This window comes from Engystomops pustulosus, chromosome 7 (genome assembly GCF_040894005.1).
Source record: "Engystomops pustulosus chromosome 7, aEngPut4.maternal, whole genome shotgun sequence".
Lineage (NCBI taxonomy): Eukaryota > Metazoa > Chordata > Amphibia > Anura > Leptodactylidae > Engystomops > Engystomops pustulosus.
In genome coordinates this window covers 171,924,413-171,940,777 of record NC_092417.1, presented here as the reverse complement: position 1 = coordinate 171,940,777, position 16,365 = coordinate 171,924,413, and the positions used below count along the sequence as shown (strand labels likewise).

Below are 16,365 nucleotides of genomic sequence, written 5' to 3'. Positions count from 1 at the left end.
TGCCGGAGCAGTGCAGGGGGCACCAGATTCATAAAGAACGTGCACCAGAAATCCTGAATTTGGTGCCCCCTGCACACTACACAGGACACTGCACACAGTACACACTGCACTGTTTTTGATAAATGTGGGCCAATGGGGCTCATTTACTAAGGGCCCGAATCGCTCATTTTCGTCGGGTTCCCCAAAAATTAACGGTTTGCACCGAATTGCGCACGCGATCGGATTGTTGCATGCGACGGAAATCAGGGGCATGGCCGTCGGAAACCCGACATATTCGGAAAAATTGCGGAATTAAAAAAAAAAAAAAAAAAAAGTGGCGCTTGACACGCACTTACATGCACCAGGAATAGGAGGGTGACCTCGGCGCAGTAGCAATACCTGGTGGAAATTGCGTGCACGACCTTAGTGAATCGCGGGAAGACCCGAATCCTCGTCGGAGAACGCGCCGCTGGATCGCGACAGGACCGGGTAAGTAAATGACCCCCAATGTGTCGGTAGTGTTAGTGTTTTCACTTGGTTTTTGCTGCGTTTGGATCGGCTGCAGAATTTCCACTCCGTGATGACCCTTGTGTCCCTGGCCTTGCAAAGTTTTTATGGGATTCTATAAAATAAACCTTTTATACAATCTGTTCAGCATAACTAGCGGGGGAATGCCTTACATGATGTCACGTAACCAGGTGGAGTCACTATGTGATATTTTTAGATATGTCACAAGGACCAGTTATTTTGCCCTTCAGATACAATTCTCAGTTAGTCCTGCTGACCCGTATCTTCCCTGTCTCCCTGTATATACGATAAGCCACACTGAATTTTATTTGTATGGAGGTCACTGAAATAACAGGGTTAAATAAAACACAGATTTTGGACAGCCATCTGACAGTAAGTAGTGGGGGCCTCTGCTGCTACTGATAAAGAGACTGAGAAACAGAGACACTTTGGGGGTCATTTACTAAGGATCTGAACGCCGCACTTTCCTCGGGTTTCCCCAATATGTCCGTGAAAGCCGGCGCATGCGCCAAAATCACGGGTCAATTCGGCGCACGCGATCGGATTGTGTTGCGTTGGCACCGGCTTTCACGCGACAGAAATGGGGGGGGCCTGACCGTCGGACAACCCAACGGATTCGGAAAAAAAAACTGAATTTAAAAAAGAATTTTTGTTGCAAGATCAAGTCCGAATCAGTCGGATCGTCCGATGGTCCACCCCCCACATTTCTGACGCATGAAAGCCAGCGCAGCTTTGATCACGTCAAAGCTGCTCAAATCCCGAAAACCATGAACAGTCCGACGAAAGTGCGATCCGCGACCCTTAGTAAATAAGCCCCATTGATTATAGAGAACTATGTGCATTTTATTGGAATGAGTGACATCTAGTGGTAAGCGAGAAAATTACAAGTTATACACTATTCTCCCTCGGTGCGTAAACTATGTGCATCTTTACATCTCTTTATGTATTCAGGACATTGTTACATTGTCTTTCATTAAACGAGGGGCACCAACAATATTGTCTACGTGTGTACATATTATAACATGTTTTCAAAGAATACAGAATGATATTTTTGCATGTGTCATGTCAGGTAGAAAATTATTATTTAAATAAAATCCTGAAATCCTAATCCCTGATCTTTACAATCTCTGACACTCCCTGTTCTCTAGTTAGCAGTCATTTTATTATCAGTAGGTTATTACAACCTACCTTTTAACACCCAAATAGAATGAAAAATCTTTATTTATTTATTTATTTATTTATTATCTATTATTATCTATATTTATTAAACACAACAAATGAGAAAAATACTTTCCTCGGATGCACCATATTTAATGAAAGAACACAACATGACAGCAATGCTTACGTACAATAGGTGATGTAATAAAAAAGTTTGTAATGTAATGAACATTCACTGCAGACATTGATTCATTTTCTATCCTAAATTAGAAAGAACAATACTCTGCATCTACTCTGGGAGAAGTTGATCGCAGTCCTGGGTCCGGAGTACAAAGCTATTTGTATCAACCATTTCTACTATTATTTCCTCCACGATATCTAGAGTGCAGCGGTGCAGGAATATGTACTGGGCCTGAATGGAGAATGAATAGAAGACCATTAGACTAATAGATCATTCAGTGTTTTACTTCTAATGACCTATCCATAGGTATATTATATCTTCCCTCTGAGTCCGACAAGTGCAGAAAGGTTATTACAGCAAGGAGAAAACTTCCTTTCACTCAAACTACTGGCCCCAATTTGGAGTCAGTAGTGCAGCCCCTGGCTTTGGGACGATTCTTCTCAGAGTTAATGGCAGCATTTATCATGTCTTGTACACAGGTTTTCTCATATACAAAGCATGAAAAAGTTGCAATTAATGGTGTGCGGCAATTGGGATTTTTTTCCTCCTTGCCTCGCTCAAGCCACCTTTTTGAAAATGGGACATTCTGATCCAGGGCCGGCGCCAGCACTGGGCGTACCTGGGCAAGTGCGAGGGCCCAGAACTGCAAGGGGGGGGGGGCCCACATAAGGCTGTATCTAAGGAATCAATGGGGTGAGGAGGGCTGTATCTAATGAATCCATATGGAGTGAGTGGGATATATATAACATAACCATTAGTTTATGATAAACTAGGGAATATTTTAGGGAACAGGAGACTGCACTTGAGTTCTCTGCAAAGGGGCCTATGGAGGCTCTGTCGCCCAGGGGCCTATTGAAACCTGGAGCCGACCCTTCTCTGAACCATTATGTTTACTATAGCCCCATCCCAACATAGGTTATAGTAGTGTCAGAATTACTGAAATGACAAAAAAGAGTAATTCGAGTTTGTTATATGTCAAGTATTAAAACCGGTGCACAATATGGCAGTATAAATACATTCCCTTCTATATCTCAGGATCAAAATATTTCCATGTTATGATTTTTTAAACTTACATTTCCTCTTTTCTTTGAGCTGTTATTTGCTAGTATTTATATGAAATCTCACCTCTGTCTGCACCATTAAGGGTCGGTGTAATAGCATCTTATGGACTGTCTCATAAACATTCACAGATTTTCCATCTTCCAGCTGGTTCATAATACAATCAAGAGCGATGAAGATTCCGGATCTTCCTGTCCCGGTCCTAGACAAGACGTCATATATTCCATTACACAAAGGAATTAATAACAACTGTGATCTATCTATGAGGACTATATATGATGTCAGGACAGACTTTACTATAATGATGTTCTATGACACCTTCTTACTACTGTAGCATCAGCAAGACAATAGTTATATACAGTGGTGATCCTGACCTCTCAGCTGCCCTAGGTGAATTATTGAAGGGTCACCTCCCTGCAGGAGGTCTCAGTTGTTGGACCACCCGCAATCATCAATTCCCCTCATGTACCCTCATAGTAAGCTCCTCCATGTTTCCTATTCTCCACAGAGTATGCGTCCCTCAAATCTTCTTCTACAGCCGTACGCCTGTACAATGCATTTTCCATGCAGATCATGTGATCATGACATCATCGCAGGTCCTTCATTCTTCTGCATATAGGACATTCCTTTTGTATATTTGAGAGTAACGGACCTGGAATGATGTCATTATAGTTCCTGCAGGGAAATGTAGTTTGCTTTCATGGATATGAAACCAGCACAAGGGGGTTCAACATCAGCCCCATAAATGCTGCCTCTCCCCTATCATCAAGCAGTGGACGCCGCCTGAGGTCGACTTTCTCAACTTGCCTTGAGCTGGGAACGCGCCTGGTTATATAGCAACCATTCTTACAGCTGTGGAGCTATCACTCAGTCATATAGGCCCTATAGAAAAATAATGCTTCAAACAAAGATTTTCCTCAGCATCCTCTTACCTGCAGTGGACCAAAGTGGGGGATCTGGAAGATTTCTCCTTCTTGTACTGGCGGACCTGTAGTAGAAACTGTATCAGGACGTCTCTGTTATTGATATCACCGCTCTCCTGCCATTTAGTATAATGGAACTGTTGTACTCGACGACTCGCTTTACTCCTAACCTGATATAGAAACAGCACAATATATTACACAATGGGGCACATTTACTAAGCGTTTTTCCGCCGAGTTTCCCGAATTTTTCCAATTTGCGCCGAATTGCCCCAGGATTTTGGCGCACGCGATAGGATTGTGGCGCATTGGTGCCGGCTTTTACATGACAGAAATTGCCAAAATAGAACTCACATACACCAAGACGAAGGAGGTGAATTCCGGCGGACTTCAGCGCAGCAGCGACACCTAGTGGACATTGGGCGCACGGACCTTAGTGAATCCCGGCAGAACCCGAATCAGCGTCAGAGAACGCGCCGCTGGACCGCGACTGGACCGGGTAAGTAAATCTGCCTCAATATATTACAGGACATCCCACTCATGTCTTATACTTACATTTGTCACCATAAACTCTCTGACAGACCAACGGCTGTGATAAATTTCATAGATTAGAGTTGCTATGATGTGACCGCAAGTGATGCCTCTAGTAGTCGGCCAATACTCCTCACCTCGCCCCTAAAAAATATCCAAATCAGAGCAAATGCTGGCACGCGCCATGTGATACCTTTGTATCCCAATATTTTATTTAAGCTGCTGAAATTTTCATTTGCAACAATTAAACAGAATAATTGACTAAGTGGTTTAATCAGTGATGACAAATTCAGTTTTTATTCATAAACTACAAAAAATTTGGAAACCCAAATAATTATAGTAGTGTCTATAATGCAGTTACAAACCCTCGTACATAGGACCAATCTGTGCAATAAATGTTCATTTATATCTTAGATATAGAATTTTTTGTTCTGTTTCAATTAAGTGATATAATTGTACGACAAAAATACTAATAATGAAAATGTGAGAATCAGGATAAGTTACTGCACCTTGAAATCTTCTTGTTTACCAGACAACATTACAATAGTGTTAATGCGTTTCTCCCAGATCTTGTACCAGAAGTCATTCATGGTCCCTGGTAATGGGTGCTGAGCAACTATATATTCCTTCTGTGATCTGTATCCCTGGAGCAGGAGAAGAGAGAATGAATCAGCACCTCCATCATCCATCCACAGTCACTATTAGCACCTCCATCATCCATCCTCAGTCACTATCAGCACCTCCATCATCCATCCTCAGTCACTATCAGCATCTCCATCATCCATCCTCAGTCACTATCAGCACCTCCATCATCCATCCTCAGTCACTATCAGCACCTCCATCATCCATCCTCAGTCACTACCAGCACCTCCATCATCCATCCTCAGTCACTACCAGCACTTCCATCATCCATCCTCAGTCACTACCAGCACCTCCATCATCCATCCTCAGTCACTATCAGCACCTCCATCATCCATCCTCAGTCACTATCAGCACCTCCATCATCCATCCTCAGTCACTATCAGCACCTCCATCATCCATCCTCAGTCACTATCAGCACCTCCATCATCTATCCTCAGTCACTATTAGCACCTCCATCATCCATCCACAGTCACTATTAGCACCTCCATCATCCATCCTCAGTCACTATCAGCACCTCCATCATCCATCCTCAGTCACTATCAGCATCTCCATCATCCATCCTCAGTCACTATCAGCACCTCAATCCTCAGTCACTATCAGCACCTCCATCATCCATCCTCAGTCACTATCAGCACCTCCATCATCCATCCTCAGTCACTATCAGCACCTCCATCATCCATCCTCAGTCACTATCAGCACCTCCATCATCCATCCTCAGTCACTATCAGCACCTCCATCAGCCATCCTCAGTCACTACCAGCACCTCCATCATCCATCCTCAGTCACTATCGGCACCTCCATCATCCATCCTCAGTCACTATCAGCACCTCCATCATCCATCCTCCGTCACTATCAGCACCTCCATCATCCATCCTCAGTCACTATCAGCACCTCCATCATCCATCCTCAGTCACTATCAGCACCTCCATCATCCATCCTCAGTCACTATCAGCACCTCCATCATCCAGCCTCAGTCACTATCAGCACCTCCATCATCCATCCACAGTCACTATCAGCACCTCCATCATCCATCCTCAGTCACTATCAGCACCTCCATCATCCATCCTCAGTCACTATCAGCACCTCCATCATCCATCCTCAGTCACTATCAGCACCTCCATCATCCATCCTCAGCCATTATCAGCACCTCCATCATCCATCCTCAGCCACTATCAGCACCTCCATCATCCATCCTCAGTCACTATCAGCACCTCCATCATCCATCCACAGTCACTATCAGCACCTCCATCATCCATCCTCAGTCACTATCAGCACCTCCATCATCCATCCTCAGTCACTATCAGCACCTCCATCATCCATCCTCAGCCATTATCAGCACCTCCATCCTCAGTCACTATCGGCACCCCCATCATCCATCCTCAGTCACTATCAGCACCTCCATCATCCATCCTCAGTCACTATCAGCACCTCCATCATCCATCCTCAGTCACTATCAGCACCTCCATCATCCATCCTCAGCCACTATCAGCACCTCCATCATCCATCCTCAGTCACTATCAGCACCTCCATCATCCACCCTCAGTCACTATCAGCACCTCCATCATCCATCCTCATTCACTATCAGCACCTCCATCATCCATCGTCAGTCACTATCAGCACCTCCATCATCCATCCTCATTCACTATCAGCACCTCCATCATCCATCGTCAGTCACTATCAGCACCCTCATCATCCATCGTCAGTCACTATCAGCACCCCCATCATCCATCCTCAGTCACTATCAGCACCTCCATCATCCATCCTCAGTCACTATCAGCACCTCCATCATCCGTTCTCCTAAAATGTCAGGTACACATAATTAAAATAACTAAAAAAAAATGACATACAACATGATCACATTGTCAAAAATTGATAAATAATGGAAGTAATATTATTATAAATCATAATTACCGTATTGATAATAATAGTTCAATCATAATGATGATGAGCACAATGCATTTTCTCATTTCTGCTGCTGGTGATGACTTACATGGGTGGGCCGCATCGGGGCGGTTCTTCTGTACATTGGAAAGACTAGAAGCCATCGACCTCGATTGTGAGACACCGACATTCTGTAGCCTCTATAATGTGCAGAAATTACAAAAAGAATTTTTAGAAAAAAGTTTGGTTTTGTGAGTATTTCTCAGCAGCACCACCACAGGGGAAATGAAGTATTACACTGGGCACTTCAAAACTGAGGAAGGTGACCATCAAATTGTACAAGTAAAAGTTCTTGGAAAAGACTCACGGTCAGTGCCCTCTCCATATAATGTAGGTGTTTGCTGCAAATACCTGCCGATAAAACCCGTGCCTATTGGTTCTGGCACTGATTTACAATGTATCCATGCTCTCCTTCCTTTTCACATCAACTTTTAAAATTATGCTTATGAGCTTGAAGGGCTATTAGGGGGTGTTACCAGAGCCTCTCCTTTGTGTAACTTCCTGTTACACTGTCTCCCCTCCCATGCTCCATCATCACTTCCTCCATCCTCTTCCTGCTGTAACGGCATCAGAGGAAGTTTCAGCAGACAGTGGGAGGGGGGAAAGTGCAGACGGAGCAGGGAGAGACTGAGACAGTTTAACAGCTTTTGAAGCTGCAGCACAGAGCGACTCTGGTAAATGCCCCCAAAGGTTTTCTGGCTCATTAGGACCAGAAGTAAGAATATTGTGGAAGTAAGAAGGCCATAGATAACAAAGGGAAAAAGATTAACAAAGTGCATAAACATAATCTAACTAACCCAAAGAATAAGGAGGAGGTGTTATTTAGAGCTGTGAATATAACCCCCCCCCCCCAAAAAAAAATGTGTTGTACTTGAACTGCAATAGTAAATGCTAAAACAAGGAATTAAATTTGTCCTCTAGAAAACAAGCCCTCATACAGATCTGTACAGGAAAAATGGAGTGAAAAAAGAAATGTAAAAATTAAAAAGGACAAGGGGCTAAAGAAATAGGGGGGATATAGGGACATTTTTATAATATACTTCAATATTAACAAATTCTCGATACTACCTTCAATAGAGATGCATATTTCAGCCTGTATAGTGTGTGTCTATGCAGACTACATGTGCTCACACCTTATCTCCCTGTGGGTGCTTAAACAGCCTTGAGAAGGGAGGATTAACCCCTTCACTTTCAGCTTGATTTTTGAATTTAGTGCTTAGCATAGCATACTACAGCCAGGGTGAGGTGTGGAAGGGTTACAGCTGTGTAAACAAGAGGAGAATAGAGGAGAGAGAGACCTGTCTTCAATCTTGTAGACAGATTTACCTTAGTAACGGAGAAGTAACATTGTAACTAAGAGGCACTTTGCAGTCTCTTTCTTTAGAAACTAAAGCCTGATGCACACAAACAATTTCACTGCTCCCCTAGAGGTCTATGGCAACCCGGACAGCCACTGGGCTTTCAATGGAAAATGGAGAAATGAGGGTCCCTGGAGCTCCAGCTGCTTCCATTATGTGACCTCTGACCTTACCTCTCTTACCTCCTTACATTATAATACTCTCCCCATCACATGCAGCCCCCTCTTTGCTAACTTCATCGCATATGTGGTCAGGTCACTCCTCACCCGCTGTTGTCTTTATTTCTCATTGTTTTATTCATCCCTTATGTGAAAAATATGCATAAAAAATAGTTTATATAGGTTTTTTTTTCTGGTTTTACCTCCTTTTTCTCTGAAAATACACTCTGACACCAATGAGGACACAGAGGAGGCCTAGAAGACCCCCTAATACAGCTCCTGCTATGGCGTCTGAAATGAAAATGCACAGAATATGGATTAGTGACATGTTGTCCAGGGTGACATGACATGACCCTCCTATTATAAAGCAATGTGATGGCATCATGTGACCAATGGTCATATTTATTGGGGGGAGTCATGTGACTTCTGGCCGTGACAATGTAACAAAATTGATGTAGACAAATCTTCTTAACCGTTTCCTTACCGGACCCTTTTCCGTTATTGTGTTTCCGTTTTTTAACTCTTTCCATAATTCATACCTTTTTATTTTTCCGTTTACAGAGACTTATGAGAAATTATTAACTATGGGACGAATTGTACTTTCTAGTGGCTCAATTTTACGGTTTGTTCGATGCACAGGTAATTTTCGTAAGAATTACGAATATAGTAGAGTTGCCAAAAGAGTTTCCTATGGTTTTGTTTTTACATCTTTTCTGGGGCCGTACAAATGATTCCTCCTCTTTATTAATTGAGTAGAAGATACCAAATTTATATAGTTTTTATTAAGTTTTAAGTACTAAAAAAAAAAGTAAAATCTTTTGTACAAGAAAAATATTCTGATGCCAATAACTTTTTCAAATTTTGGTTTATTTAGGGATTCGGTAACATGTTTTAAAGTTTACTTGTTCATATTTTTTTTTTAATGTGTTCTGGGGAAAGGGGGTTGATTTGAGTTTTATATTTTTTTTATAATATGTTTTTTTAAAATAATTTTTTATTATATTTTTTAAATTCATTTTTTATAATTATATCAGCCCCTTTTACGGTATGTTAGCCCTAAGTGGGTCCGGTCACTTCTAAAATATACTGCAATACGACCACATTCTACCACAGCTCCTAAGAGGTTTAACTGGTTTACCAAAAAATGATCTATTTTTATCATGTAATAACCAGATCTCCTGTGGTTATCAATTACGCACCATGTATATAAGTCACAATGGGGCACATTTACTTACTTGGTCCAGTCGCGATCCAGCGGTGCGTTCTCCGACGCTGATTTGGGTCTGCCGGGATTCACTAAGGTCCATGCCCCCGATATCCAGCAGGTGTCGCTGCTGCGCCGAGGTCCGCCGGAGTTCACCTTCTTCTTCCCGGTGCATGTAAGTGCTGATCTTGCAAATTCCTTTTTGAATTCCACGGTTTTTCCGAGTCCGTCGGGTTGTCAGACGGCCACGTCCCCCCCATTTCTGTTGTGTGAAAGCCGGCACCGATGGGCCAAAATCCGATCGCGTGCGCCAAAATCCCGGGGCAATTGGAAATCTTTGTGAAACCCGACGAAAGTGTGCGATTCGGTCCCTTAGTAAATGAGACCCAATATCTGGATAATCAACGTATGAGAACATTTGGGTGCAGCAAATCGAATGCAATGAAACATCTTGGAGAGCCACATGGACAGATGTGTCTATCTGTAATATACCTGTAGAAGAACCTGTAGTAAAATCTGTAGGAGATGCTGATCCAGTGTAACTTGTGTAAGACACTAGAGATTGTTCCTCGATGATCTTCCTTGTGTCAGGGTCATACTTGATAATATTGAAGCCCACAATGCTCACCCTGAAAAGCAGAACAATAAAGCTGGTGACACAGTCCATATCCCTCTACTAGTTACGTCATCTGATGTTTTTAATGATAGGGATTTAGTGGGGTACCTGTACTGTAATTGGGGGTCCAGTGGTCCATTGACATAAGGACCAGTCGTTGCTCCATCCCCCACATAAACATGCATATAACTTGACCATCCAGATCTCTCTTGTTGCTCTATAATACACATGACATAAGTGTTGGTTAGATTGTTCTTAAAATCATTGTATGTTTTCGATAAAATTCCCCAAGGCGGATGACTACCTAAAAGAATTTTTATGTGAATTACAGACTTCCAGTGGCTTAGCAAGTTGCAACATTGTATTGAATGGTTTCCATAATAAGTTAACAGTGGACACATCCAAATATAATAACTCCCAATATCAAATAATAAAAGAAAAACTCTTCAAACTATGGACCACTTGTTGCCATCAGTCATGTCCCATGGTGACTAGTGGCCAATACTGAGTGGTCACAGTCGTTTGCATGCCCATAGATAAATGAATCAATAGACAAAAAACTGCTTTTCTCAGAATTCCCACTTTGTTAATTCCTATTTTTCGTTATCCCATCCTGAAAAATGTGTTTTTGGGTCATTATCATATCTTCTATATATATACAGGCAGTCCCCGGGTTACATACAAGATAGGGTCTGTTGGTTTGTTCTTAAGTTGAATTTCTATGTCAATCGGAATTGTATAATTTTATAATTGTAGCCTTAGCCAGAATTTTTTGGGTCTCTGTGACAATTGGATTTAAAAAATGTTGGATTGTCATAAGAACCAGGATTAACAATAAAGCTTAATTACAGACGCCTTTAATAACTGTTACAGCTCTTTATTGTAGCCTAGGACTAAAGTACAGTAAATTACCAACATACAGAGGTCCGTTTGTAACTAGGGGTCGTCTGTAAGTCGGGTGTTCTTAAGTAGGGGACCGTCTGTATACATATATATTCTATATCCTACAGGAATTTTAACAAAGCATCCTAAAAGACACCGCTTTGTGCCCTGTGTCTCTGGTATGATGTATAAATGACAGGGAGATGCCTCCATTCCACTATGAAATATGGAAAGAGGTTGCTCAAAATTAGCCCGGCATAGTAAAATATGGGTTCATACCATTCATCTCTGTTGTTATTTAGACAGCATAGACCACTATGGGTCCATTCGATATATCAAAAGGTGTGAAAGTAATGTCCATGAAACCATTGGACCAAGTGATCTGAATGTTGCTGGATTGATCTGGTTTTCCCATGGAAGGATCATAGAAAAGACATATTGAATTGTATAGCAAATAACACTGTAACATATCAATTGTAATTTATATTTCCAATGTATTTAAAATGCAAACGTATGTTCGAAGGCTACTCCACTTAAAGGAAAGCTGTCAGCAGAAACCGACTTAATATATTTGAAGTGAGATGCAAATTGGTTGTTTAAAGTCTTGGAGGTGGACAGTTTAGAGCAGAAGTCAAGCTCTCCCCACCTCAGGACACTCCCTCTGCTGACATCATTCACCACACTTCAGGAGAGCAGGTTAGAGTTGTCCCTTACAATCAATTACAGTTGTTAGGGGATTTATCAGCTTTATTTATTGAACAATGAGTTAATTGTGCGATGTTCTGCAGATACTCTGCAAAGTCTGGGAAACCAACCAGTAGGTGCCATGTGCAAACTTACGAGATCTAACTTAGTATTTTCAGCACATGTAGCTGTGACCCATGTATGTTTAATCTCTGTCCACAGAGAATCAGACCCAGTGTTATGGATATGACTATGTTTTCCTAGATGAGGTTATTCAAGAATTCCAAGATGGCAACACAATCTCAGCACCGGACAAAAGTGTGTGCGGGACCCTTAAAAGAGTAAATGAACCCCTATAAGTTGAAATCCCATATGAAACACATTATAAAAACTTCTCTGTTAACCCCTTAACGCTGAAGCCACTTTTCACCTTCCTGACACGGACCATTTTTTAAAATCTGACATGTGTCTATTTAAGTGGTTATAACTTTGGAACGCTTTAACATATACAGTTGATTTTGAGATTGTTTTTTCGTGACACATTGTACTTCATGCTGGTTTAGAAATTTAATCAATATATTTAGTATTTATTTATGAAATAAATGGAAATTTGGCAAAAATTTTGAAAAAAACAATGTTTTCCAAATTCAAAATTTTCTACTTTTTGGAAAGTTGGTCATATCACTAAAATAACTTGATAACTAACATTTTCCATATGTCTGCTTTAACTTGGCATCATTTTTCAAACATCTTTTCCTTTATTTTGGATGTTAGGAGGCTTATAACTTTAGGTGCAATTTTTCAGATTTTCACGAAAATCATCAAAACCTACTTTTGGAGGGTCAATTTAGTTAGAAGTGACTTTATAAGGCCCACATGACAGAAACCCCCCACAAATGACACCATTTTAGAAACTACACCCCTCAAAATATTCAAAACAACCTTTGGGAATTTTGTTAACCCTTTGAGCGTTTCATGAGCGTGAAAGATAAATGAAAGTGAAATTAGAGAAATGTAATTTTATCTTACTATAGATTCATTGAACACTAAAATTTGCACCTTCACAATGGGTTAAAAAGGAAAATGCATTTTACAATGTTGAGGGCAATTCCTCTTGAGTATGCCAATACCCATTTTGTCACTGTACCCTTCTGTACGGGCACAGGGGGGCACTTGGAATGGAAAGAGCGTTGTTTCGTTTTTGCAGGGTAAATATGGCTGAAAAAGTTTACATGTGTCAGGATGCATTTGGAGAGCCATAGTGGTACCAAAACAGAGGAAAGCCCCAACATGAGACACCATTTTGGAAAGTACACCCCTTGGAGAGTTTAGCAACGTGTAATTTGTGTATTTTCCCCAACAGGTGTTTGATTCAATTAGGCCCCAAAAGGGAAAAAGGGTGAAAATTTTCTCAAAAAAGTCACTTTTACCCCAAATTTTTGTAAGCCACAAGGGATAAAAGATGAAACAACCCCATAAATGTGTAAAACTATTTCTCCTAAGCACAGAACTGCACCACTTTTGCATATAAAGTGTTGTATGGGTGCAAAGTAGGGCTCAGAAGGGAAAGAGGGGCTTTGGCCTTTTAGAAGCCAGATTTGACAATCATCCTTTACATGTGTCAGGATGCATTTGGAGAGCCCTAGTGGTACCAAAACAGAGGGGAACCCCAACAAGTGTCACCATTTTGGAAAGTTCACCCTTTGGAGAATTCAGAAAGGTGTAATATGTGTATTTACCCCTACAGGTGTTTGCTTCAATTAGGTCCCTAAAAGGAAAAAGGTGAACATTTTCCCAAAAAAGTCACTTTTACGGCTAATTTTTGTATCCCATAAGGCATTAAAGATGAAACAACCCCAAAATATGTGTACTAGCATTTCTCCAGAGTATAAAATTGCCCCACACATGCAAATAAAATGTTGTATGGGTACGCAGTGAAGCTCAGAAGGGAAAGAGGGGCGTTGGCCTTTTAGAAGCCAAATTTGACAGACATCCTTTACATGTGTCGGGATGCATTTAGAGAGCCGTAGTGGTACCAAAACAGAGGGGAACCCCAACAAGTATCACCATTTTGGAAAGCACACCCCTTAGAGAATTTAGCAAGGTGTAATATGTGTATTTGTCCGTAAAGGTGTTTGATTTAATTAGGACTTAAATAGATAAAAGGTGAACATTTTCTTATAAAGGTCATTTTACTCCTAATTTTATATAGCCACAAGGGATAAAAATATGTAATAACCCCCCAAAATGTGTAAACCTATTTCTCTCAAGTGTAGAAGTACCCCACATGTGTATATAAAATGTTGTATGGGCGCACAGTAAAAGGAAAGGGGAATGTTTGCCTTTTAGAAGCCAAATTTGACAGAAATGTTTGACATGCATTTGGAGAACCCTAGTGGTATAAAACAGATAAGAATCCGAAAAGTGACCCTAATCTTTGAATGCACACCCCTTAGAGAATTTTGCAATGTGTAATATATGTATTTGCCCCTACAGGTGAATGATCCAATTAGGCCCGAATCATTAAAAAGGTGAAAATTTTCCTATAAATGTCACTTTACCGCTAATTTTTGTAAGCCACAAGGGATAATATATTAAATAACCCCAAAAAAGGTGTAAAACTATTTCTCCCGAGTGTAGAAGTACCCCACATGTGCATATAAAATGCTTTATGGGCGCACAGTAGAGGAAAAGAGGGATGTTTGTCTTTTAGAGGCCAAATTTGTAAGAAATCCTTCACATGTGTCAGGATACATTTGGAGAGACGTAGTGGTACCAAAACAGAGGAAAACCCGAAAAGTGACCCTAATTGTTGAATGTACACCCCTTGGGGAATATAGCAAGGTGTAATATGTGGTGTAGTGTAATACACGTGGTGAAATGAGCATTTAGAACATACAGGTGGTTTCCAAATATGATGTGCAATGGAGTCCAAGATGGAAATTGCAATTATTTCTGGAAAGTTCAGTGCCCGTTATGTGGCGCCCCTTATGAAATAATGGAGGGGTATAGGGAGCAACGGGACATAACAGTTGTTACAATTATTCATTTTACCGAAATTAATTCACAATAGGTTGGGCGTGAATTGTGAATGTCTAGTGTATAAGGAGGTAGAATATACCAGGGGACCAACTAAACTTTTGTCACTCTGGAGTTGTCGCAGGTCTCTTAGTAGTATGTAGTGTCCATCCTAACTTCTCTTTTGGAACAGACTCTTTATTGAGTCCTACCATTAGAAGCAGCAGAATTCACCGGGAAAATGCTGTCCTGGCAAAACACAGGAACATCTAAACCAGAGGTACTGGGGCCCCGTCCTTCTTGTCCCAATATTAGTTTCCTAATATCTTCCTCTTGAAAACAGAGAAATGATACGGCAGGACCTGCACATTGGAACAGCACGTAAGAGTTGTACAGCGTAATCTGTACAATGTGCATGGCCAGCACTTTTGTACCATATCTTGGTTTTTCGTAGGGAAATTATCGCCAAGTGTTGCTCTTATTCACCCTAGCGATGCCCATTGTGACAAATATCCCTATAGGTGTCTCACCCTCATTTTATACGGTGGCTCATTACAAATCATTTCTCCTCATCTATCTGCCTGAATCCAAGATTGCCTCCTGCAAAATACCTCCGATCCTATCTCTGAGTGTAGCCTTACCTTATGAAGGTCAAGATATGTATGGACTTATTGACTAACTCCAGTACCTTGGAGTCCTTTAAAAACCATGCATCTATCGTACATTTTGTCATTACCTTGAATTATTCTTGCTAGCATGTGGTGGTGTGTGTGCGGTATGAGTGTGCATGGGCCCATGCGGGGATTTGTTTGAGCGTGGATGTGTTGGTGTCTGGACCATTTTATTTTTGGGATTAATATTGTGTTTTGGTTCTGCGTTATTGCCTATATAGGCATCTCAGTTTTACACTACATGGGCACATTGCACTTTATTATATGATCTATACATGCAATTTTTTCACACTTTTGTACTTGCATATTGTATAACAACATTTTTGTTCCTTACTATTTCACATTTGAATTGGCTCACAGGTATTGTTACAGAACACATTATATGCAATCCTATTCCAGAAATATGCCAGCACTGTGTAAAGTTCGTTTTAAAATTTGTTGTAGACACTTTATATGTCACTTTACTCCAGCAATACGCAGTACTCACCTCATTCCCGATAGTATCGGAGCGTTGCCTGGATACGGGTTGAGAGCATGCACGCATGCGCGGCGGCCCGCGTCAGCGGAAGTGACGTCGCACGGCGGCATGCCCCTCCCCGACAACGCGCCCGGACGCCACACACCGGTCGCACATCTGCGGCTCACCATACAGGTACATATACCGAGGTATTGCATCAGTGAGGCACCCCTGAAGAAGCTGCGACCCGCAGCGGAACGCGTGGGGCCTTCAGTCCTGGGTTCTCACCGCCGTCTCACACCTCACGGTAATTATTGCTTGGGCACTGTGCCTTGTTGGTTTATTACTGCACATTATATTTCCAGGTACAGAGAATCT

The 16,365-nt window shown here is 41.5% G+C and overlaps 1 protein-coding gene across 1 annotated transcript in view; it reads right to left on the bottom strand.

Annotated features, from left to right (window-relative positions):
* Window positions 1-1,807: 1,807 nt before the first annotated feature.
* Window positions 1,808-16,365, bottom strand: part of LOC140070278 (receptor-type tyrosine-protein phosphatase eta-like) — a 114,431-nt gene continuing 99,873 nt past the window's right edge. The window contains exons 13-17 of the mRNA XM_072116630.1: window positions 4,866-5,000; window positions 4,381-4,500; window positions 3,838-3,998; window positions 2,972-3,107; window positions 1,808-2,077 (exon numbers count right to left, since the gene is read on the bottom strand). Of these exons, the coding sequence (XP_071972731.1) occupies window positions 1,955-2,077; window positions 2,972-3,107; window positions 3,838-3,998; window positions 4,381-4,500; window positions 4,866-5,000 (675 nt within the window). The 3' untranslated portion in view covers window positions 1,808-1,954. The remainder of the gene's footprint in view (window positions 2,078-2,971; window positions 3,108-3,837; window positions 3,999-4,380; window positions 4,501-4,865; window positions 5,001-16,365) is intronic.